The sequence below is a fragment of the Mastomys coucha genome, unplaced genomic scaffold (assembly GCF_008632895.1).
Source record: "Mastomys coucha isolate ucsf_1 unplaced genomic scaffold, UCSF_Mcou_1 pScaffold14, whole genome shotgun sequence".
NCBI lineage: Eukaryota > Metazoa > Chordata > Mammalia > Rodentia > Muridae > Mastomys > Mastomys coucha.
Window position 1 is genome coordinate 70702214 of NW_022196896.1, and position 24077 is coordinate 70726290.

General features: G+C 40.0%; 1 protein-coding gene across 1 annotated transcript in view; it reads left to right on the plus strand.

The window, feature by feature from the left end:
- The window catches only part of Mrps9 (mitochondrial ribosomal protein S9), a 61577-nt gene that overhangs the window by 31855 nt on the left and 5645 nt on the right, over nt 1–24077 (plus strand). Inside the window, exons 3-9 of the mRNA XM_031367347.1 lie at nt 2908–2970; nt 3051–3081; nt 10792–10871; nt 18524–18591; nt 19282–19357; nt 21622–21790; nt 22624–22732. Coding sequence (XP_031223207.1) covers nt 2908–2970; nt 3051–3081; nt 10792–10871; nt 18524–18591; nt 19282–19357; nt 21622–21790; nt 22624–22732 — 596 coding nt within the window. The remainder of the gene's footprint in view (nt 1–2907; nt 2971–3050; nt 3082–10791; nt 10872–18523; nt 18592–19281; nt 19358–21621; nt 21791–22623; nt 22733–24077) is intronic.

Sequence of the window (24077 nt, forward strand, 5' to 3'; positions counted from 1 at the left end):
GAATGCCCATAGGAGCCGAATTGAAGTAATAGGTTAGGTCACATCTGTACTGTCCGTGCATACTAAACAGATACAGGCAGCATGCTGAGAGCCTGTCTTCACTGCTGGGAATGTTTTCTTACTTGAGCAACTAGGTTATTTTATTTACTATTCTCTCTCATTCCATTTTTATCCATTGCTTACCTTTTAATCTTTCAACTAGATTATAACATTGAGTTTCTCTCTTTAAGTCAGAACTGCCTTTCACTTGGATTTCACAATTTTCTGTCAAGGTCTTTGTTCACTTGTTTTTATGTTTGAAGAGGTTTTCTCTCATCCTCGAGGTCCTTGCAGCGGGTTTCTTCTTCTTTTTTTAACTACCCTCTACCAATTAACCTTCTCATGATTTTTCCACTGCTTACCACACTTGAGAAATACAAAGTGCGATGGAATTCTTACGTTTGCATCTCCCTTTAGGATTATTCAGTGATCACATGATTCAGTCAGTTCCCTGCTTGAAAGTGGTGCCTGGGATAGCCTGCTGCTTATTGGTGGATGAATGGCTTGCGAGCTGACAGGCGTACTTAATCTTCCGTGCCTGTGTACCTCTAACTGGCCCCTGCCACGGTGCTGACAACCTTGGCGTTGCTTTGTGGATGTGAGGACAGGGCCTTCCTGGCGGATGCTTTAGGCTGGTCTTCATACTGCAGGTTGGGTGTGGGAAAACTGGTATTATTTAAAATTTTTTGACATTTTTCCTATCTTTTAACTTTGAAATGTTTCAAATTTCCATGAAATTTGAATGTTCATTGAGTACATGCTCTTCAGGGGGATAAACTTGACAGAGTTTTCCACATTTCCTTTGCCTCTGTGTAGAATAATTTTGACTGAAAATTAAATGAAAACCAGGTATACACCCTTCCTGTCAATGTCTCCTACAGTGCAATTGTCACTTCTAATAGAACAGTTCTATAGTGTCATTTATGTAAAAGGTCTATATTTAGAATTTCCAGATTGTCCCTCCTTGTCTAGATGTTTAGATTCTAGACACCTGCTTGGTTGTTCCACTCTGCTGTTGTGTTCTTCCTCATGCTCAAGGTTAGGATGTATGGAGGACTTCCTCCCAGCTTCACCCTGGGAGGCGCGTAGTCTCTTCCACTGTGGTTGATGTGATGATGGGACTGCCCTTTGCCTCCAGAGTAGTTACCTAGAATTCTTGGGAAAGCACCCTTTTCCCCTTGTTCCTAGTGAGTAATCTGGAGCTGTGGTGCTTGGAATGAAGTGTTCCTAATAGTGTTCCTCATATTTGAAAACTTCATGTCCAGTTGATGGCACTGTTTGGGGGCTTAGGAGGTCTGGCCTTCCTGAAGGAAGGTGTCACTGGATGTAGGCCTCGAGAGTTAAAAGACTTGTGCCATTGCTAGTTTCATCTTGCTTTTTGTTTGTGGTTTAATATGAACACTGAGATGTTACTCAAGTTGCCTGACTGCTGCCATGCTTCCCACAATGATGTAAGGGACTCTGACCCTCTGGAAGGTAAGCCAGAATAAGCTGCCATTGTCATGGTATGTTGTCACAACAGTGGAAAGTAACTGACAAAGGAGGGTAATGTTTGAGTGTGAGCTTTCTGGTCCCTGGTGGTGTGTCAGCCAGGGGCTTTGTGATGTGTGCCTGGGTCATGACTGACTGGGAAATTAGAAAGTAATGAGCTTTCTTCCTAGGCCATCTCTTCTACTCGTGTGGCTGGTACTGTGCTGTTAAGCAGTTTTCTTTTTGTTCCCTGCCTCTTTCTCCAGTGTATATGCATACCTGCCTACTAGATTACATCCATGTACACCTGCTTATTAAGAGTGCCGTAGGGCATTGTCATTCTCTTTGGTGTTCAGATTGTCCTGTGTGTGGATTGAAATTTGTCCAACTCTGGTATGAATGGCAATAAGTGAAGAGTGTTCAGCGATCTTTGTGAGGGGAGAGAATGTCTGCAGTGTCACTGGCGAAGCAAGGCCAGTCACACTCCTTGTGAGAAACGCATAGGAGGACTTGTTTGAAAAGTGTAGTTTAAAACCTCTCCAGGACCAGAGTTAATCAGTGTAGAGTGTGTGGCGTATAAGGGCCCACATTCAGTTCTCAGGCTCAGGATAAAATCCATAGGGTAAAGTACCAAAGGAGCCATGGTGGACACTCTGGTATAAGTGAGAACTGCCCCCCAGATTTGTGTGTTGAGCGCTCCGTCCCAGCTGGGTGCTGTTTAGGAGATGGTAGGACTCACAGCGGCTGCTGGAGACTGCCTGCTAGAAGTCCTTCTAGCCCTGTAGGGCATCCACAGCCCTTTCTGCATTTCTCTCTGTTTCCTGGCCACCATGAGGTAAAATTCCCTGGCATACTTTCTCAACATGATATTCTGCATTTGCTCAGAACTGACTCACCGACTGAAATGATGAGCCAAGATGAATCTGTCCTTTAAACAGTTTGTCTCCAGTATGTCCCAGTGAATGAAACACAAGCCTTCTTGCTGCCATGTGCTGGGGTTACAATGACTACCCGTGCACACAGTGCATAGGGCTGTGTAGGAACACCTCTAGTTTTTACCTGCAAAGGTAGATGTGTGGTGGTATCACACTGCCTGCTAGAAGAAGTCCTTCTAGCCCTGTAGGGTGTCCACAGCCCTTTCTGCATTTCTCTCAGAGTGACACCTTCAACGTTGACACTTGAAAGTTGTCAATAGCCGGGTTAATAATTACTGCACTTGTTTTATTTTTTTTCCTTTTGGGGATATATGTGTAGTAATTGTGCTTTGCCATTTGAACTGACATAATACATATGAAACTCTAGTTCAATGTCTGATATACAGTAAGCATTCCATAACTTGGTTATAAATTGAATGTGTTTTTATAACTGTTGTTAATTAACCTTTATGTATGTTTTCAGAGAGCTATTGCTTACCTTTTTCCAAGTGGTTTGTTTGAGAAGCAAGCCAGGCCAATGATGAAGGTAATCCTAACTACTTGTTTAAGAATGTCTTTTGTGTTTTTATAGAGGTTTCCTAGTAACACTTTACATTTATCTTACAGCATCCTGAACAGATTTTTCCAAAACAAAGAGGTAAGTTTGCTCAAGACTGAGATGGCGCATTTTTTATTTTCATTATTACAGTTTTGGGTTACACATCAGCAGTTTGTCACGTGGAAATGCTGTACAACAAAAGTTCTTTATATAATAACTAATGGCTAGAATTTGTAGATTCTGTGTAGGATATGAAACATAGATGAGTTAAAGCTTGTGTCTGTTCTGATGCCATACTAATCACTTGCATCCTGTATTCCACTAGGCATCTATGAGGAAGAATTTCAGGGTGCAGGTCTGTGGGTGACTCATGCAGCTCTTGTGTATGTGAAGTCTTTCTGTGTTCCTTTTTTAGAGACATAATTTTACTGAATATGGAGTGTTAATCTCTTTTGTTCTTCTATCTTTTTGCCTTAGCCCCTTGTGTAGGTGTGGGTGACCATTTTGTGCCACAGGTGGCACTTCACCTCTACCTCATTCTTTCTGTCCTAGTGCTTACTTCACTCTTAAAGTGCCTTTCAGCATGTGCGTGTGTAAGCATGTGTTTCTGAACAGGCATGTACATAAGCATGTAGCTACATACACATGGAAATCAGAAGGCAACTTGAAGTAATTGTCTGCTTGTACCACGTGGGTCCCAGGGCTTAAACTCGGGTCAATAGACTTGATGATAAGTGCTTTATGCACTGAACCATCTCTCAGACCCTCTCTTCACTCTTAGGAGTAACTTTTATTTTATATTTGTTATAAGTATCTTAAATCTCTTTCTAAATATGTCCTGTGTTTATCAGTTCTTAGATATGATCAATTATAACATACATAACATTTGTTTCACAATAGATTTTAGAAAAATGAATGAATGCTGTATACAGGTGTACATTTATTTGAAGTTTGAAGATACAGTGTCATTTGTAGTCCAATCACCCAAATGAGGCAGAATAACTTGTACCTAGTAGTTTTTCTGATAAATATTGGAATAGCAGGAATTTGTTTTATTCTTCTCTTTCTCCCTGGTTTCTTTGTGCTTCAACTCCTCAGGCTTCTCACCTGTTCCTCTCTATCTCTTAGTTCTCTTATATATATCTGTGAGTTGTGGTCTCTTTTGCCTTCTGAGGCTTCGTGAGTCCTTCAAAGCATACCACTTTCTCAGTAGTATGTGCTCATTATTACTAGCAGATAGAATATGACACCAAAGCTTCAGGCTATTGCTATAAAATATCCGTATATGATTTTGAAAACATGCCAATATTGCTAGAATTGTCTGACATTGCAGCTAAGTGTATTTAACAATGCTCCTTTAAAAATAGTAGAAGTTCTGCTTTCTGTTCTCAATCTTAATGTACTTCTTATAGGACAAATCAGTTTGTAGGTATTTAAAAAAGTAACAACGAACTTTAAATTTGGATCGATTATGGCACTTGTACTATACTACCATTTGGTTTACTGAAAGATGGAAGCTTCTAGATTGAGTTAACATAAAACACATGCCCTGTAAAATGGTAAAAATATTGGGGGAAAATAAAGATACGTGCCAGGTTGATGACAGAACCAAGAAAAAGCACTGATATTAGATAGCCTGGAATTGGAAGAGCCTGGAAAATGGTTCAGTGAGACAATAATATTAATTTATGTTGAGAAAACCTGTTGTCCAGTAAGTGGATTTGATGACCTTGAGCCTTTTTGTACCAATTACTTAGCACTGACAGATTAAAAAGCAGTACTGTTAACTAAGACTAAAGAATTCAAATAATGTGTCATGGTTTTGTAGTTGTAGACACAAACCCAAAGAATAAGTTTTCTATGCAGATGATTACCAAATAGTAATATAGTTATGCATGGTGAAGTGAAACATTGAGAAAACAATAAACAAAGGCCCAAGAGTAAAAGTTATCAGTTAAATCTTCTGACTTAAAATCAATTGAACTGTATCACTGTTGTATTAAATAATCAAAATTGAAATTACCCACTATTTGTAAATATTTGACAGTTTCCATCAAGTCCTGTGGAATATGGTCATTATATCATGTAGATACAAAAATACGTTGTTAGTAATTGAGAAAGACAAAATAAAAGAAAAATTAAGCTGATGAGTATAATGGTGAATTTAAAAGAGGGGCCGTTAACACTGAATCACCTTTGAGAAAGCCAGTGAAGTCAGTCAAGAATAATATTACAAATGTTTGCTTATGTTTATTACTCTTACTTTGTATGTGTGAATTAAACCTTGGGTCTCCTGTGTGCCAAGTAGGCACACGCTTTACCAGGAAGCTGTCTGTGGTCCAGTATTAACACTTTTAAATGGCAGTATTTACCAACTGCTCTAAGGACAGAAGGTATCTTCTTTGTTGTTATTGTCTGAATATGAAACAGTAACTTCATGGTAGTTAGAAAACTCTTCCAAGTAATAATGGTAGCATTTATTGAATCTTACGGAGGCTGGTCACAGTTCTAAGTGCTTCATGTTTTATGTCAAAACTTTCTAACAATTTTTTAAGGCACAAACTATTATTTTCCCCCATATTTAATTTCCAAGGATGCCCTGACAGGAAGTGGCTGGGTGTGTAGTTTGGCTCAAGCAGTGATGATTCATGGTACAAATGTGTGACCCACACTCTCAGACAGATAGCTTAAAGAGCAATTTAATTGCCACAGTTACATCAATCAGGAAAATTCTGGGTCAGCTAAAAACCAGCCAGACTACAAGTTATCAGGTTTGCTGCAAAAATTCTGTCCAAACAGTGGGCCAGTTAGTGATTCCTATTATGCCTTGAAGTAACAGAAAACTTGTTATTATATATATTGTTTTAGACCAAAAACAAAACAAAACAACAACAAAAACAAAAAACAAAAAAAACAAAGGCTTCTAGTTCACTTGCAAAATCACATAATGACTAAATTTGGACATAACTTACCTAAAAAGTGAAGCTTTCTTGCCCAACCCCTACCCTGGGAGAGCAGGGTTTCACTGTATATTCTTATATAACCTGAAACTTGCTGTGAAGAGCAGGCTAGCCTCAAACTCAAAGAGACCGACTTGCCTCTGCCTCCTGAGTACACAAGTAGAACATTTGAAGAAAGTACCAGGGAATATAACATTTTTCTCAGAATTTTAAGTATGACTCAGTGCATTAATATAAGTGTTTTTATTCAAGGAGAAAAACATTTACATAGAGAAAACAATTAATAAAATGGAGCCTTTTATTTTTGGTAAAAAGGTTTCTACTAGAAATGTAAAGAATCCTTCTTGTTTGAATAGGACTTTTCATAAGAACACAGAAACATCAAATCTTTATATGTGTCATTAAATCCATTGCATTCAGAAATAGCAGTTATCTGGAACCCTGACCATTATATCCTTATAAGAAACATGCAGGACTGGCTGTTTAAGCAGCTCAGTTTAGTGTTTGCCTAGAGTGCATGACGTTCCATCCCTAGAACCACAAAAACTATATTAAGAGAGTAGGTCAAAACCAGATAACTAAGGAAATTAATGCACACAGGATCTAATGGCAAATTCAAGGCCACAGGAGACAAAAACTGTGGATGCAGATGAGTGATGGAGTATACTGAGCATGTGCACGGACCTGCCAAGACCTTAGCACTGCAGAACAAGCAGCAGGGATACCAGAAAGTTCAGTTCTGTTCCTAGATCACAGTTGCCTGCTGGAAGGAACTGATAAAATGTAAACGGAAAACTGTATTAAAGCGTTACTGGGAAGTTATTGTTTGAGTGTCTGAAGTCACAGCATTAAAATTATAGGGTAGAATGTAAAATGTGGAAATTATTGCTGCCCAGTGACATCAGAGTAGCCAGAACCACACAAGGAAAAAGCACTGTGGATTCGATATACTAGTCTAACTGATAGCTCATGATTTGCTGTCTTTCTCTTTGAGTAGACACAAACCATCTTAAAAATACTAAGTCCAACTATGTTAATACATGGTTTTGTGTGTGTGTGTGTGTGTGTGTGTGTGTGTGTGTGTGTGTGTAGACATGGGGAAATTTGTGGTTTTTAACCATTTTAAAGAATATTGACAAACAGAGGTATTCAGATGATGAAATTTGGATTAAGACATTAACAACATTACGCGTTAGGTTCTGGAGTCAAACATGGAGGCTCACCTCTTTAATCCCAAAACTCAGAAGGTTGAGGCAAGAGAATTACCAGGAGTTTGAGGCAAGCCTAGGCTCTAAAAGGAAACACTATATCAGCCTTGAGCCTTCCCCTCTTTAAAAGAGGCACCATATCAACCTTGAGCCACCCCCTCTTTAAAAAGAAAAGTAAAGAAAAAAGAAATAAAAGAAAATGCACTCTTTAGAACACTAGAGGTATAGTACAGCTAGTAATGTTTTATTTTGAGTATAAATGTGCTTGTGATCCTGTCCCCACATTCATGCAGTGCCCATGGAGGCCAGAAGAGGTCATTAGACCCTCTGGAACTTAGAGTTACAGACAATGAAGAGCTAGCTGTCATGTGAGTGCTGGGAATCCAAGTCCTCTGTAAGAGCAGCAAAAGCCTTTAACCACTGAACCATCTCTTTTACCACAGCTCTCAAAATGACAGAAAATCAGAAAACATAAAAATCATAAATTATTTTCAAGGTTAAAACTTTTCTTTCACAAGAAGACACCAGAAAATCTGCATGAATTATGGTATGGGCTTGGTTTCTATAATTTATTTGTATTGTATATTAGCTTCTCCCCCTTCCCCCCCAAAAAAAAAACAAACTTGGTGGAAAATTAAGCAAAGAGTAGCATGCAGCTTGTACATGAAAACAATAGAAGTAACCAGTAAGCACTGTAAAATACCTAAGGTCAGAAATGCTGCCCTACAAGAACAGTAGCACAGGACTTTTTTTTTTTCAGTCCAGGGCTTAGGAAGTATAAGCATTATGAAGCAATTATTAGAAACAATCTAAATATTTATCATAAAGTTCCTAAATAAAATCTTAGAACCATACTATCATACAGGCAGTAAAAGTATTGTGTTAACTCATTAGTCTGGAAAAGCAACTAAAAATGTTATAGTGTGTAGTATAAATACAATAGAATGCCATGTTTGTTTACAAAAAAGCAGGCAAACTATGTGACTAACTATGCATGCAGGAGGGTGGCAAGGGCGAGGCCAGCTTAAACCCAAAACAAGTAGAGCTAGCAAGATGGCTCAGCAAGTGAAGACACTTACCACCAAGCCTGATATCCTGAGCTCAATTGTAGGACCCACATGGGAGTATCAGAGAATGGGTTCACACACCATTATGCCCCTCCCTCAAATAAGTAATTGTGTATCAGTTTTCATAAAGCAAATATAAACCACAGCAACAGATAACTAGGCAAATGCTGTCCCATTTTGTGAATGCACAAAAAGAGTTTACAAGTACTGACTTTCTTTCACCTTGCCTCTGGCCAAGGAATCCTTACTTTTAATCTTTAATAGAGTAGTGTGTTACTTGTGTAATTTAACTTACCTATTTTGAAATCTATGACTAGGAACTAAATGGGAGGGTCCTGTATCAACAGCAGACATACTCTGCGTAGAACTACAGGAACATGGACAAGATTTTCATGGAAAATTAAGCTAAAAATCTTAAGTGAACACCTGGCTAGCCAAAAAAGAAAAAGAAGGGGAAAAGAAGAAGGAGAAGAAGAAGGAGGAGGAAGAAGGAGAAGGAGAAGAAGAAGAAGAAGAAGAAGAAGAAGAAGAAGAAGAAGAAGAAGAAGAAGAAGAAGAAGAAGAAGAAGAAGAAGAAGAAGAGGAAAGTGGAAGTGGAGGAGGAGGAAGAGAAAGAAGGAGAAGGAAGGAAAGATAATAGCCCAAAGTTTCTTCTTACTTTTCCCCTCCCTGTGTTGGAGAGTGAGCCCAGGCACTCCTTATGCTTAGATAAACAATGTCACTGTAGCCCAGCTACATTCTCGCTGGTTGCCTAGACTAGTTTTTGAATTGCCTGTCCCATTGGATCCAGCTCTGTCTTCAAAATTACTAATTGAACATGGTTAGTAGTTGTTTGGGGGAAATCATACTAAGTTTGAAGGTGTTAAGAAGTAGAGAGGGGTTTTGTAAGGAATAATGAGGGTGGCTTGCTGTAATTATCAGAGCAGAGAGCTCTGACGAGTGCCGAACAGAAAGACAAGTAACAAGAGAGCAGCCCGCGACAGTGCCGCTTAGCCAGACATTATGAGTTTGAAGCTTTTTACATGTTAGCAGCTTTAAGAACAGAATGCACCTGAAAATTATTAAGTTCTGATGCATGCTGTGATACGGTAAGCTTTGCAGTCTATCAAAGTAACAACAGTGCATCTCAAACTCTATGATACTGTAGATTTAGTTAATCATTTTCATGTTTAGCAAGAATGTATGTGTGTACATAGAGTTTATGAAGTCTAGATTTGTGAGCACAAATGCACACAGAGCTGTGATTCAAGGTTCTACCCAAACTTATCAGTGGTCTTAGCATAACTAGGATGCTTGTCTGGTTTTGTTGGTTTTAGATACTTTCTGACTGACTTGAACAGTACAATTGAGAATCCCCTGCACAGTGCAGGTTCAAGTACTGGGTAATGCAGAAGATACCATGGAGCGTGTGGAAATGCCCTTGGAAAGTATTTAAACCACCTTAACTCATTGGCTTGTAACAACATGGCTGTTCTTTTCATTCTAAACCTTTTCAACATTCATTCAGTGTTGTTTCTCCATTTTAAGTGTATTCACAGGTCAATAATAATTATCCTCAGAGAAGGAAAAAGTCCTGCATATACAAGTATTTAAACAGAAAAATGTTTACTATTTAAAAACAAACAAATACAGGCTTTCAGCTTCCCAAGTACAAACTCTAGATACATTGAATACGCAAATACGACAGCGATCAGAATCCCAGAAAAAAATAGGAAAGTAAGTTTAACCCAGAGCCTCCCAAGGATGTGTTCTGGTGGAGATGGGTGTGGTTTCAGAGGGTGAAGGAGGCCCACTTGTACAGGAGCCTGTGGCCCTCCACAGACCCACAGACACCGCAGGTGTCAGTGTATCTGCTGTAAGCACATGTCCGAGAAGCCAGACAACATGTTTAGCCAAGTTAAGCATTTCTGAAGAGTGGGCTCAGTAGTGAAAACAGGGCTGTGAATACTGGCAGAAGTACCAGGTCCCACTGTGTTATTCTGATTGTAGCATATACTGCAAGTTAAAGCAATAGGAAATAACAGACAAGGGGGAAAGCTTATACTATGTAATAAACCAGGGAATATGATTTTTCTTTGTTTTCTCTTGACACAAAATTTTCCCTCTATGTTTTGGCCGTTTTTAACTCTCTGTGGGAGCTTACAATGGGGATAGAATAAATGGTATAACAGGCAGACTGTCCAGTGCATGTGTGTTATGCTAGGCCGCCTCAAATCTCTGAGTACGTTCACTGACTTATCATATTTCATGTGAAAATGTGGAACCTGAATATTTTTATTCTACCAAAGTGATTTGTGTTATCTTATAGATTTTATTTAAAACAAATGAAATAGATCTTAAGGATGGAGTATTTTATTAAATACAGACATTGTTTTATGCTAACTAATATGAAACAATAACTATCCTAAGCATTTACATATTAAATATGCTAAATATGTGCATTTTAAATATGGATAATTTTGTTATTTTAGATACTTTTGATATGCTAATCTGAATCACAGATGTATCACATACTGTCGTTAGACTCAAAGTTTGGTTTATCTCTGTACATGTTTTTGTTTTTATTTTCATTAGCAATCCAGTGGGGAGAAGATGGCCGTCCATTTCACTTTCTCTTCTATACTGGCAAACAATCATACTATTCATTAATGCATGTAAGTATATTTATTTATAAGCTATAAAACTATTCTGGAGACTTCTCTCGGTGTCAGAACTGTCTCTCAGTGGGCAGAGGACTTGTTGAGGTTTCTGATGAGAACCTCCTGTGCTGCCTCAGCATTTGTGAGGCTGTCAGGATTACGAAGTCTTCTGTCTGCATCCTTTGCTTTTGCTACTCATTACAGTTTGGACCATGCATTGGTCAGTGCAGTGTGCGAGAGAGGATCCCCGATACAACAGGCCTAGCAGTGGGGTCCTACTGTGCTTTGGCCTTTCAGTATACTGGGGAAGTTTTGTTTTGCTGGCTTCAGAGAGAGCTGTTTGATAGTATGGGAATTTGAGGTAGTCCCCAAAACTGCTATTAGGAAAAAAAAAGTCGGATGATGGTAATCATTTTTTAAAGACAGAACATAGTATGTTTTTAGAACATGGTGGCAAGTTCTGTTTTATCCATACTGTGACTTTTTAAAGCTATAGAGTATTTATGGGGCTTCCCCCATCCACAGTCAGAGGCTGGGGCCTCAGCACTCATTCCTCTGCCTTTAGGCCTATCTGCTGTTTATTTGTGCTTCACAAACCCAACGGACAAAGTCCCCACTTGTCAGGTACATTTATTTCTTAGGGAAAAAAAGAAAACCTTCTTTTCGCTTTTTGTTGACCTTGGGCAAATGAGCTTCGAGCCCTGGCAGAAATGAAATGAATGACAAATGTTGAGTGTGTCTTTGCTGAGTAATGGGGCTGTGCTCCAGCTTCCACAGAGCCTCCCACGCACAGCCTGCGGCTGCCCGAGGACCCCTGCTGCTCATTTAAATAGGTATGTCAAATCTGCCTCCAAACGCCGCTGGTTTGATCTGTGGTAATATTTGTGAAGGTTCCATATGGACTTGAGCCCCCTGCAGTGCTAAGAAATAATGTACAACGCTTCATGGTGCAGACGCAAATTTCCCCTGAAAAGGGATGCAGCGCCGCGTTTTAGCTGTCGGAGGGGATGATGGAGCTGACGCGCTAGGCCTGTCAACTTGTTACACGGATGGGTTGCACGCAGCGAAGCTGTGGAAAATCTGTGCCTTTTAACTTTTCTACTTAATCACGGTTGTAGCATTGCCTTTAGACTGTATGCTACATTAATTCTCTTCCTGCCTTCTGCCTTCATCCCAAGTTTCACGGAAAAAAGTAAAGCACGCAGGTCTTACAGAGGAGCCTTATCAAACAGCTGTCATCTGACAAGCCATTTGCATTTGTTTTGGCTGAAATGGAGCAACCCAAGGGCAAGATCTTTTGTTGCATTCCATCATAATGAAGAAATTACACATTGTGTAAGAGGCCTGGCTTTATTTTTAGTTTGCTTGTGTGCTTTAAAAGGTATTGCTCCAGAAACTGATGGGATAGAATTTTACCATACTCTGACTGAAATGTCAAATTATATTTGACTAATAAATGCTCTTCCCCTGGGTTGGGCTGAGTTTTGTTGCACATAGGAGAGTTCTTTGGGCTTTTAAATTTCGTTAACTCAGGAAACTCTTAAGTGTTTGCCAGTCACATCAGCATCATTTATGGCAAATGCCATTAATTAGAGCTGCACTCACACCCGTATCATCTCATAGAGCGCACACATCACTGGCTTCTGAGGTGCTCGGACTTTGAAATCCGCTAAGTGTTCACTGCTCAGCCTGCAGAAGCACTTTCATGCTGAAGTGAGCACTGGCACTTAAAGTCCGACAGGAACAGACCAGCTTCTCTTCTTTGTTCTGCCCTAACATCCTGCAATGGCGGTGCCTTCGCTCTGCCCCCAGGCAGCGCAGGAAGCAGCCCCCGTAGAATGACAGGCTGAAAAGCCTTAGGAATGAAGCTTTGTTGCTACCATTTGCTTTTGCAGATACAATTTTCTCTCCGGGTGACAGGGGGAAAAACACTCAGCCAAACAGCCTTTCCCATGTCTGTGAGCATCTGTAATTGTGTGAGGCAGGACAGGACAGTCCATGGTCAGGCTTTTTGACAGGGAAACTGATCTCAAGCCTGTGTGCAGCTGTGGGAGGAGACCTTTCTGAGCTCTATTAACCTTTCTTATTGTTTACGATCGTACTGAGTCTTTTTAGTATGAGTGGCTGTTTGCATAATAAGTATTTGTACCTCATTACAACTAGTCTAAGATAGCTCTGATGCATACAGTTAAGAACAGCATATAAACTAGGCCTGGTGATGCAAGCCTTTAATACCAGCACTTGGAAGGCCGAGGCAGGTGGGTCTTTGAGGTTGAAGCCGTCCTGGTCTACAGAGTGAGTTCTAGGTTAGCCAGGACTACATGAAAAGACCCTGCCTTTTAAAATAAAAGGAAAAAACAGTATAGAGCTAGGCACAACCCATATGTAAGCTCAACATTTGCAGGGCAGGCACAAGAGTATTGCTGCAAATTCAAGGCCAGCCTGATCTACACAGTGAATTCCAGGCCAGCAGAGAAAGTTAGTAAGACCCTGTCTCAAATTTAAAAGGGGTTGGGGGGGTATATAATGATTTAGTCAATACTGTTTCCAGTTCATGTACAGCTGGATCATCGATTTTTGGGACATGATGAGATTTGTGATGAAAAATGACCATGAAAAGAAACATGTAGTGTATCTGTTCCTATGAGGAAATGAAGCATCCTGAGCAAGTGTGAAGTGAAGGGAACGTTGGATCTGTGGGGTGCTCTTACTCCGTGTCATATGCTAAGGGTTCATTTGTAGGTCTATTGCACACCCAACATTAATCTGTGGACATAGTGACTCCTATGTCTTCAGGATCCTGGGAAAATGAGTAAAAACACAGTTAGCAAGATGAACAAATATAATGAAGAGCTGTAAAACAATCTTGACACAACTTCTTAAAAAATTAAAAGTGGTTTCAAGAAATAAGAGACATCCTGGGCTTTGCAGAATGGCCTGGAAGAGCCGAAAGGGAGTGGGTGCTTGACAGCATTGGCTCCACCTCACCTGCCTTCTTTATTGAAACTTTATGGTTACATTCCCACAGGAGCTATTGAAGCAGTAAGACTTGCATACTTCTCAGGCATGAGAAGCTGCAGCCTAGGTTTCAAGAACAGAAGAAAGAAAGAGAGGGAACAGAAATTTCCTGAAAACGCTGTGCAAAGGATGGAGAAGGATTCTAAGAGTGTTAGATATGTGTTTGAAAAAGAAAATAGGGTGTGGCTCTGAAAGATGAGGCTCTGGACCCCATCCCTAGCACTGTGAAGTGAAATCGCTATAGAGCAGATATGCAAGCAGTTACTGGCCTAGAGCGCCCTTTATACATGACTCAGTGAGATGGACACAGGGCTGGGCCAGAAGGAAAGGCTAGTATGGCCTTGACCTTAGCCCTGCTTTCCCAGAGCATTGTGAGGCTGCAGATGGGAGATGTGGTGGACTGTATTCATGGAATTCACTTACTGGAAGTGAGCTGAAAAATGTGCTAGTTTTTTTTTTTTTCTTAACTTAGGGTATTAAAAAAAATTACCTATGATAACAAGATGTTTCATTGACACAGTTTTGGGAATTTTACTCAGTGGTAAGTTAGCTGCTATTCTTTTGAGCATGTGCCAAAAATTGCTGTTCATCTTGCAGTAGAGAAGTAGAAAAGGAGAGCAGGGGCCATGGTTACTTTCAGTCGTTGGAGAATGACCAGAAGGTGTTTTATTGGGCCCTAGCTTCCTGTAGGCATCTCCTCCCAGTAGCACCAACCTGGAGACAAAGCCTTCATGCGTGGGCCCTGGGTTGAGCGGGGCCACAGTATCTAGCCTGTAACAAGCCATCTACAACTTACTATAGGAGCTGATTATCTGACTCTGACATAGGGACCCCTTTGTATAATTTAATTGCTAAGACATGGGTGGAGTACACTTTACCTGAAAAGCTCTTCAAGAAAGGGGACTTCAGACTTAGTCCAGTTTGGAAGGGCTGTATGTTGTACACTGGGATCTCTACTAAGGGTCCACAGTATGTATTGTCACCTCAGGGGAAAGTGTGAGTAAAGGAGTCGATGTCTTACACGTGATTGCTTAAGAGGTGTGGCCTGCAGTCCTTCGTATCCAGAACACTTTGTTTGCCTTGTAAAAGAAGTTGCTGGCATTTCAGAGCTTCTGCAGGTTGTTTTTTTTTCTGACAACTTAAGTAACCCCAGTTCTTCTGCCTAAGGACAACAGCCCCTAAGGAGTAGGCTGCCTGACTAGGCCAATATAGACTGCAAGCCAGGTCCTGGGATAAAGTGTTATGGCATTTGCACTTGACTTAAATGTTTCTAAATGTCCCTTGTAATCTTGTGAATATTTAAACTTCTTGAATGTAATGCTGCTGTCTTTAAAAATGGAGTTAAAATAACTGTTATTGAGTAATTGTCTAACGGCTGTGTGGAATGATTGTTTTTAAAAAGCCGTGTCCTGGGCTAGAGAGATGGCTCAGTGGTTGAGTACTAGCTACTTTTCCAGAGGACCTGGATTCAGTTTCCACCAGCCACATTGAGGATCACAGCTGTCTATAGTTCGAGTTCTAGGACACCTGACATTCTCATACAGACATAAACACAGGCAAAACACCAGTGCACATGAAATAAAAATAAATAAAAATTAAAACGTGTACACACACACACACATATATATAATATATATATAATAATATATATACATTCCTATTTAAGACTTCTTGGCAGCAGGAATTAATTCAGCCATTAATTCAGCAGTCTTAGAGGTATTTTCATTTTCTTTATATATGAATAATTACTATTGTATACCTTATATACTCAAAGTGTATGGTTAGGAAAATAATGTTTTAAAAATACCATTTAATTTGCTACCTATTCAATGAGATTACTTTTGTACACATATTTATAATATATGACTTTAATTCAAGATGTAAAAATCTATGGGATGTAAGTCCTAAGCACTCTGATGTCCTCACTGCTATCCCAGAGTGACTCATATGACCTGTAACAAAGACTCTTACCATTTTTTGTTGCGTGGCCTTTTTGATAGGTAGATCATTCACAGAGGGTGGCAGGGATCTGTAATAGAAGCATGTCACTTGCAACCTGCAGTACATCAAAACCTTTCTGAATTACATTGGTGCTTATTTCTGTGGTTTTGTTTACATGAGTGGTCAAAGTACTTTGGGTGGTTATTACTTAAGAGGTTGATTATCTGCAATTCTTTAACAGATTGCAAACTGTTAGTTATTGAACTGTCTAAACTGGAAATTACCATTAATAACTATTTGGTACACCAAATGCGGGTGACTTCTCCTATGCTGCCCTCCAATGCACTGTTATTTGTTTACTCGTCCTAAAATTGGAATTTCCACATGATTAGTATAACCCAAACAAATTGGGAAGGATACTGAGATTCATACTGCTTAGTCTCTGGGAAAGCTGTTAGTTTAAGAATTTCTTTTCAACCTGAGCATCTGGTATTTTCAAATTAAGGCACCTTCTAAATTTGACTCATACATTATGGAAATCTGATGGCACAAGGGGTGGATAGGCTTGCTTTGATTTTATGAAATATTAATCATAGCTGTGATTAATGATTCAGCATTTCACATCTGGGTTATTCCTGTCATATTTGAAATTACACTATTAAGTACAGTATATAAGCTTAGAGTAGGTGGGGTCATTCTAATTCTCTAGTGTCCCTAAAAAATCAAGTGGAAATGTAATAATATACCAAAAGCTACCAGTGATAATCTGTGATGTTGACAGTTCCTGGCATATTTTATGCCCTCAACGATTTTTCTATGCAAATCGGAACATATCTCTTCCGGGAATTGAAGCTATAGAATTTACTTCCCAGAGAACTGATGTTTTTAGCTGAAGTACAAGGCAGACTCTCGAGAGTCGTTTCTTACACTAACATAGAGAATTCATGGAAGTGAACGCCAGCACCGTGCTTTTACTAACTTGACTCTGGACAGCATCATTGGACACTGCTCTAGGCAGGCACTGTGCTAAGTTCTTTGTGTGGATTTCCTTATTGGAGAATGTTTGCAGCTGGTAGTATAGATCAGGGTAGAGGTGCCTGCATGCTCAAGGCTCTGGATTCATGTCCCAGAACCTCCTGCTCGAGAAACCCAGGGAGCAGCAAGTTGCTGGGCTTCACCGGTTCAGACATTTGTCATCAGTAAGTGAAACTCACTGTGCCTGACATTTGATGCACACTTAGCCATGCTCCCGTTGACATCTCTTTACCTAAATTATGTGTGAGTGATTATGGATATGAACAACACCAGAAGGAAATGGTGTAGTAAAAGAATATTCATAGAAAAATAGAGACTTCAAGTACAACTTGGGCAGATAAGATGTCTCGGAGTGAAGACACCTATTGAGTTCACTCCTGGAACCCATGTGGAAGTAGAAAGGGAGAGCTGACTCTCCAGAGGCATCCCATGGCCACCACGCATGCACCCACATACAGACCATACACATGCGTACACAATAATAAGTAGAAATTAGAAAAAAGATTTTAAGTGAAAACTTCTTGAAAGCCATTGGAAAATGGTTAATTTACCAGCCTGAACTTGAAACTCATCTATGAGGAAGGTCTTCTAGTATCACAGTAGTTGCTTTGGTTACTCTAGAAAATTAACGCTTTCAAAGAGAAGAAGGTATGTTCTGACCATGCTAGTGTTTTCATACCTTACATATCTCTGCCTGCATTTGAAATCATGCTTCTAGCCACTGCAGCCAAGTCCAAAGGCTAGTTGACTCATTCTTTTCCTGGGGCACCAGCTCAGGCAACACCATGTACACTTTGACATGCTATCTGTCCACTTGGTACGTGTGAGGAAGAGTTTACCTGTTGAGGGTGTTGAGAAGTATTGAGAACTGCTTTTTAGAAACCAGGGTGCTGAAAATGTCTTGATCTTGCTGCCCTAGTGCAGTGGTTCTCAACCTTCCTAACGTCACAACCCTTTAATACGGTTCCTCACGTTGTGGTGACCCCTCTCCAACCATAAAACTAATTCATTGCTACTTTATAACTGTGATCTTGCTACTGTTATGAATCATAATGTAAATATCTGTGTTTTCCAGTGGTCTATGAAAGGGTTCTCTCCTGGGGTTTCAACCCACAGGTTGAGAATTACTGCTTTAATATGTTGTGTTTGCTACTGAGAAGCCCAGTGGCTGAGCATTTGTTTAGTATATAAGATCTAAATTTGGCCCCTCGCACTACACACACCAGATAGAAGTACCCTAACCACAGGCAAAGAGTCTCTTAAAATCTTAGATTCTAAGATTAAGTGTTAGCTAGTCACGGAGCTGTAGACACCATAAGTTCACTGGCTCGAAGTGTAAAGGGTATATTGTTTCATAAATTAGGATTTTTTTTAAAATGAAAATCTACATTCTAATTATGAAACTGGAAGGAAAAGACAGTTTTCAGGAGTTTTATTGTTTTAACCATACTCAGGGGTGTGAAATGTAAAAGTTGTTGTAGTCATTTAAGTCAGTTAAATGTTATAAACTTTCATTGAAATTCCCGCCCCTTAGTTCAGATCAGAACTCTACTCTGAAGCTAGATTGAGAAGGGAGCCCTAGAATAAGGGGTGCTTGGAAAACATGATAAACTATATTATCAGGAACACTGTTCCACCTCTCTCATTTTAGCTGTGTATTTTGTTTCCCTTAGGATGTATATGGAAAGGTCATCCAGCTAGAAAGGCACCGAGGTCCACTTTCAGAGAACACTGAGTCCAGGTACGTTCTTGTCTTCCATTACTAGCATGAGGCCTAAAGTTTGCACAGTATTTCAGCACTAGTCACTAAAGTTAAGTTTCTAAATAGGTGATTTTTACTTAAGAGAAAACATACTGAATGTATTTTTATGTTACCTTATTCCAAATTTACGGATTAAGTGGTATTTACTCATTCTTTTGGATTATGGTATACTCAGTGTTTTCTGTATAGCTGATCAGTCAGCTCCATTAACTCGTGCATTCATCCAGCTCATGACAGACCTACTCATACATTTATATTTATACAGAAGACACCTTCCTCAGATTGTCCACCTTGTGCCTGTGGCTATGATTCTTTTTTTTAATTGGGACTTCATTACTACCTCAGCCAGTTGATAAGAAAATACTGTCTTCTGTATGCCTTCTGCGTAAATTGCACCGGCACACTTTTAAGCTTTAAAAAAATCTTGGTAGCTTTTAACTGAAGTTTCATAATAACACATTTAAGGCTTAAAGCAAAATGTTTACTCAGAGTGTCTTTTCTCAGGTAGATTGAAAGAATGGAGTGTTTCTCCAAAATGGTATATGTAGGAGTACTCCTGACTAGCATGAAAATTTGACTCCATATCATGAATTGCTACTGTATGTAGGATCTTTTGTGATATAACTCTAATTGCATGCTTAATTAAAAATATATGTGATATTTTAACAGAGACCTGATTGGCAGCAGATGGCTGATTAAGGAGGAACTAGAAGAAATGTTAGTGGAAAAACTGTCAGATCAAGATGTGAGTAATTAATCTTTTTAATTTAAGGGGACCTGTGTCATGAGAATGCAGACAATTGCTGTATTAAGATCCGAATAGTGATGCTCCTCAGAGCCAGGTGTTCCCCAGACACTTACCCTTGTTCTCACACAGCCCTTGTTGATTTCTGCAGTCAGAGAAGCGACACACTGAGTCTCCAGGTCCTCCTCCTCCTTTTGGAAGTGCCCTCGTGTCTTCTGCCAGTTGTTATAGGGAGTAAAGCAGATGTTGTTTTTGTTCTCTTCAATAAGGCCAGTAGTTAATTGTATGAGCTAATGATGAATGCAAGGAGCCATCACGTAGAAAAGGATTCAGCTCATGGTTACCTTCATGCAGTCTGTGACTTTCTTGCTTACCTCATTCACATGCAGGTCTGTGAGGGTGGTGGTTTGTGGCTTGGGACCTGCATATCCACTGTTTTAGACACTAAGAACAATGACTCTGAGCTGCATTTTCCTAAACTTCACCTCAGATCTCACATAGAATCCTTGGAGAGCCATCCAGGAATCCAAGGTGAATCTATGCCCTGTAAAGTTCATGACCCCATTTTAGGTCTTAATTGTGTTTCCTGTGTTGAGTGCCCTAATAGAGCTCTGCATCATCCGAGGAAGTTGGATGTATTGACCTGCTATGGAAGTTATTACACCTGCAGTAGCTAGTCCCTTGCCACCATAAGGTTTTAAGTTGTGTTCATTGCTTGTTCTCATTTAATACTGGAGAAGATGGTGGCTTGGGAAAGTTGCAGTTTGCTTAGAAAAGGTGTCAGGAATTTGGTTGGTGGCAGATCTGGAAGTGATTGCTAGGATCTTAACTGCTGAGTCCTGCTGTGCTGGAATTGAACTGGAAAAATCTCGTTTCTTTAGTGAATGCGTTATTTCATTTTCTTTCTGTTTTCCAGTCACCACTTTGATTTTTGTAAAATCTGTGGATTTTTTGTCTGTTTTTTTCCATTTGGAAATGCTCTAAGGAGTTTAATAACAGCATATAGCTATAAACCAAAACACAGCCTAGGTAATAATCCTCTACACCTTCAGAGTGGCTGGTATTAACACAAGTCCTGGAACTTGTGCCTATGAGAAAGCCGAAGGCAGCGGGAGCAGACTCTGGCTCCCTAAACCACAGGCTAGCTCATGACCACAGCCGTATCCTACACAGAGACCCGTTGATGTCTTTTAAAGGGTAAGAGAAGAAATGGTGAAAGTCTCTGAGTCCTAGGACACAGCCGGGGAGGAAGAGCAAACGGGCTAGCAGCATGGCCGTGGGTATCTAGCAGGATGGCCACGGGTGTGTAAGTTCTCCGCCTGACTTAGAATCTGCATGTCTTCTCTTTTATTCTTGTTTCCCAGAAAGATGTATGTATTTGAATGGTTGTTTCAGTACTGTTTTAGACTGTTGAGAGGCTCAGATAGTTCACATTATCATTAATGGTTTTTCAATGGAAAGGCAAGTATGACAAAGTTGGGTATGACTTTTAGGGTTGGCAGGGAACAAAGAAGTCATCAAAAACTGGGTTCCACAATCCATATTAACTAAGGCTCTTAAGCATAGGTGTTTCCTTCTCCACAAACACTCTAGAGTGATTACTCTGGCTCTAATTCTAAGGGGTTAATACCAAGTTGTTTACTTTGTAATCACATGTTCAAGAACTATTAAAAAAAATGCACAGAGTAGCAAGGATAATTTATTTCAAGAGGTTGCCCTTTAAGTCAAGTATCTCTTGAATTTTTAAATAGCTTGATTGTTCAGTTTTAAAGGAAATCATAAACATTAAAGTAACACAGCTTGAACAGCCAAAAATATATTTGCCAAATGTATTATGAAATATAACTTAAGGGGAACATTTTCTCAAAATCAGACTCCTCTGCTATTTATAACTGAGTAGAAATTATTTCTAATGTTCCTTTTGATGCAGTTCTATTGACAGACTAGAAGTTATACTTTTGAAGATCATCTAAATATTTTTAAAATAAATTTAAATATCAATTTCATGATCATAATGCAGAGAAATTGACTTGTTTGAATGATAAATCCCTTTGTTTTTTTGAGAGGAAAGCTTAAGTACTAAAGATCCACGAGAAAGTGATGCATCTGCATGCTGTTTTAAAAGCAGCATGAAGATGCAGAAGTGTCATCCTGTCAAAATTCATCAAGAAAAGCAGCATTGGAAAGATCAAGTATATATAAATAGCAAAACTTTAGCAAATGCAATTACACTTGCTTCTTCTAATGAATTCTATTGTCTGCAGTATGTACAGTTCATCCGACTGCTGGAAAAGTTATTGACATTGCCGTGCGGTCCTGCCGAAGAAGAATTTGTGCAGAGGTTCCGCAGAAGTGTAACTGTTCAATCAAAAAAGCAACTGATTGAACCCGTGCAGTATGACAAGCAGGGCATGGCCTTCAGCAGCAGCGAAGGTAATGCCATTCTAGGGAGAAACCGTGTCCGTCATCAGGACTCAGACGCGGATGGTGCTTGGGCCCATGCTCTCCAGAACATGCTCACTTGGTTGGCTTTGCTACTGCTGTGTTGGCTTTCCTAATTTTAAGACTATTGGAGGGTCTTTGTTTGTGCTTTTTAAACTGAACTTACAATTTTGCAAGAGAAAGTGTGGATCCATAGCCTGCAATCATTAAACTATTTCACTTTTTCATCTGGTAGAGTCAACAACATAGTAGCAATAAGGGATTGTTCTCAAAACTACAGTGTTCAGTGACTCTGCATTTCAGATGGATGTAAATATGTGACATAAAAACTTGAGGCCTCAACTTGAATTTTTCAGGACTATGGGTGAAGGCATTAGATATGACCTCTCTTTTGAAAATTGACCTGTTAATGTATTTACAAGTTACCTTTGAGTGTTACCTTTCCCAAGGATTCCTTTCATTTCTTCCAATTGCATTTCATTCTAGAAGTCACATATTTTTAGAAGTTCGTCTTGATTCACTTTTATTAAGTATAAGAAAAATGCCGTGAGTTGGTTGCTCTTTTTGTAGCAAGACAAATGAGTGGGAATGACTGGGCTTCTGAAACAAATTTAAAATCATTTGTGTTTCTGAGATGAATTGCAGAGCATAATTCCCTCATAGTCAGCTTCCTTGCTCAGCTGTAGTGTGAAGCCACTTTAACTTTTGACTAGAGTAGTTGTAGAAGTTTTCTCTTTGCAGGCTCATGCAGTCAGGAAACGTGATCTTACTATGACTGGGAAGCTTGGTCCTGAACTCACTGATGGGCTTTTCCATCCCTGCAGGCAGGAGGAAGAGTGCCACAGCACAGGCAGTTGTTTATGAGCATGGAAGTGGGAAGATCCACGTGAACGGGGTTGACTATCTACTTTACTTTCCCGTCACACAGGACAGGTGAGGTTTTGATTTCTGCTTTTAAGGAAAGCATGCTTTATAATCCATCATCATAATTAAAAAGACCCCCAGCTTTCTGAGCGTTTATCTGAAGGATTATTTCTCTTTACTAATAAACTAGCTAAGTAGAAACTATTGTTATTTTTCTAGGTAGTTTTTCAGATGTTTAGAAAAACTTCCCTAGGGCTCTTCCGAAGGTCATGAGTTCAGATCCCAGCAACCACATAGTTGAGCCATTACGGGTGGCTTACAACCACCTGTAATGAAATCGGATACCCTCTTCTGGTATGTCTGAAGACAGCTAGAGTGAATTACACCGGAGCGAGCGTGGCCGGAGCGAGCGGGGCCGGAGCGAGTAGGGCCAGAGAGCAGCCACATACATGATGGCTCACGGCTATCTATACACCTACAGTATAGTCATATACATAAAATAAATAAAATAAATCTTTAAAAAAAGAAAAGCCTCCCTAGAAGCCCTGTTAATTGACTCATTCTGTCAGATCCTATTGGAGTTTGAGTATTGTGAGGTGTATCTCACATTTGAAATGCAGAAGATGCCAGAGTGTAAGAGAAGCATCAGGCCCTCCTCCTGGTGAAAAGACAGGTGTTCACAGAAAGCAGCAACCCAGAAACCAACTCTGGCAAAGCAGGGGAGGTGAGAGGAGAGCTCTGTAGCTTAGGCTCATTTTCCCTAATTGTGCACATTAGAAAATGTCTGCCTTTTCTCTTTCAACTTCCTCCTGCTGGGGGGAATTAATTGTACATATATGGAGGAAGCAAAGAAACCTGTGGGATGTAAAGTCAAAACACAACTCTTGGTCTCTTCTTGGTTCTGTGTGTATAATGCCTGACGAGGTAGGCATTGTCACAATCAGGCATTACACATCTTCTGTCCATTCACTGTCCTCCCTTGGAGCTCTGAGTGAGCCACCATGCAGAGCTCTTCTTGTGCACGGCAGCTATTCCACTACTTGGCTCTGTGCATATCAGATGCTGCATGATTCTTTGCCACCTTCTACTCCTATTTCCAGAGCGTGTGGCAGTGTTTAAGGCAAAGGGGCTGGAGCTCCTCTACGCCCGTGTTTGTGTAAAGAAGCAACAGTAACTGCCTCAGGAAATACACTCCTTGTATTTGAATGTGTCCCCTTGTCAAGGAGGAATTTGTTCTTAACTCTGTTTAATACAATTTAAACGTGCTCAGCCATCATCCGCACTGGAATAGATGAAGGGAGCTTAGGAAAGGCCAGAGAGAGGCCCACACCACAGGATAGTGACTTCACTAGAAACAGCAAGGATGGGTGGCCTATCTGTCACTTGGTGTTCCGACACGGTTACCCATGATTTA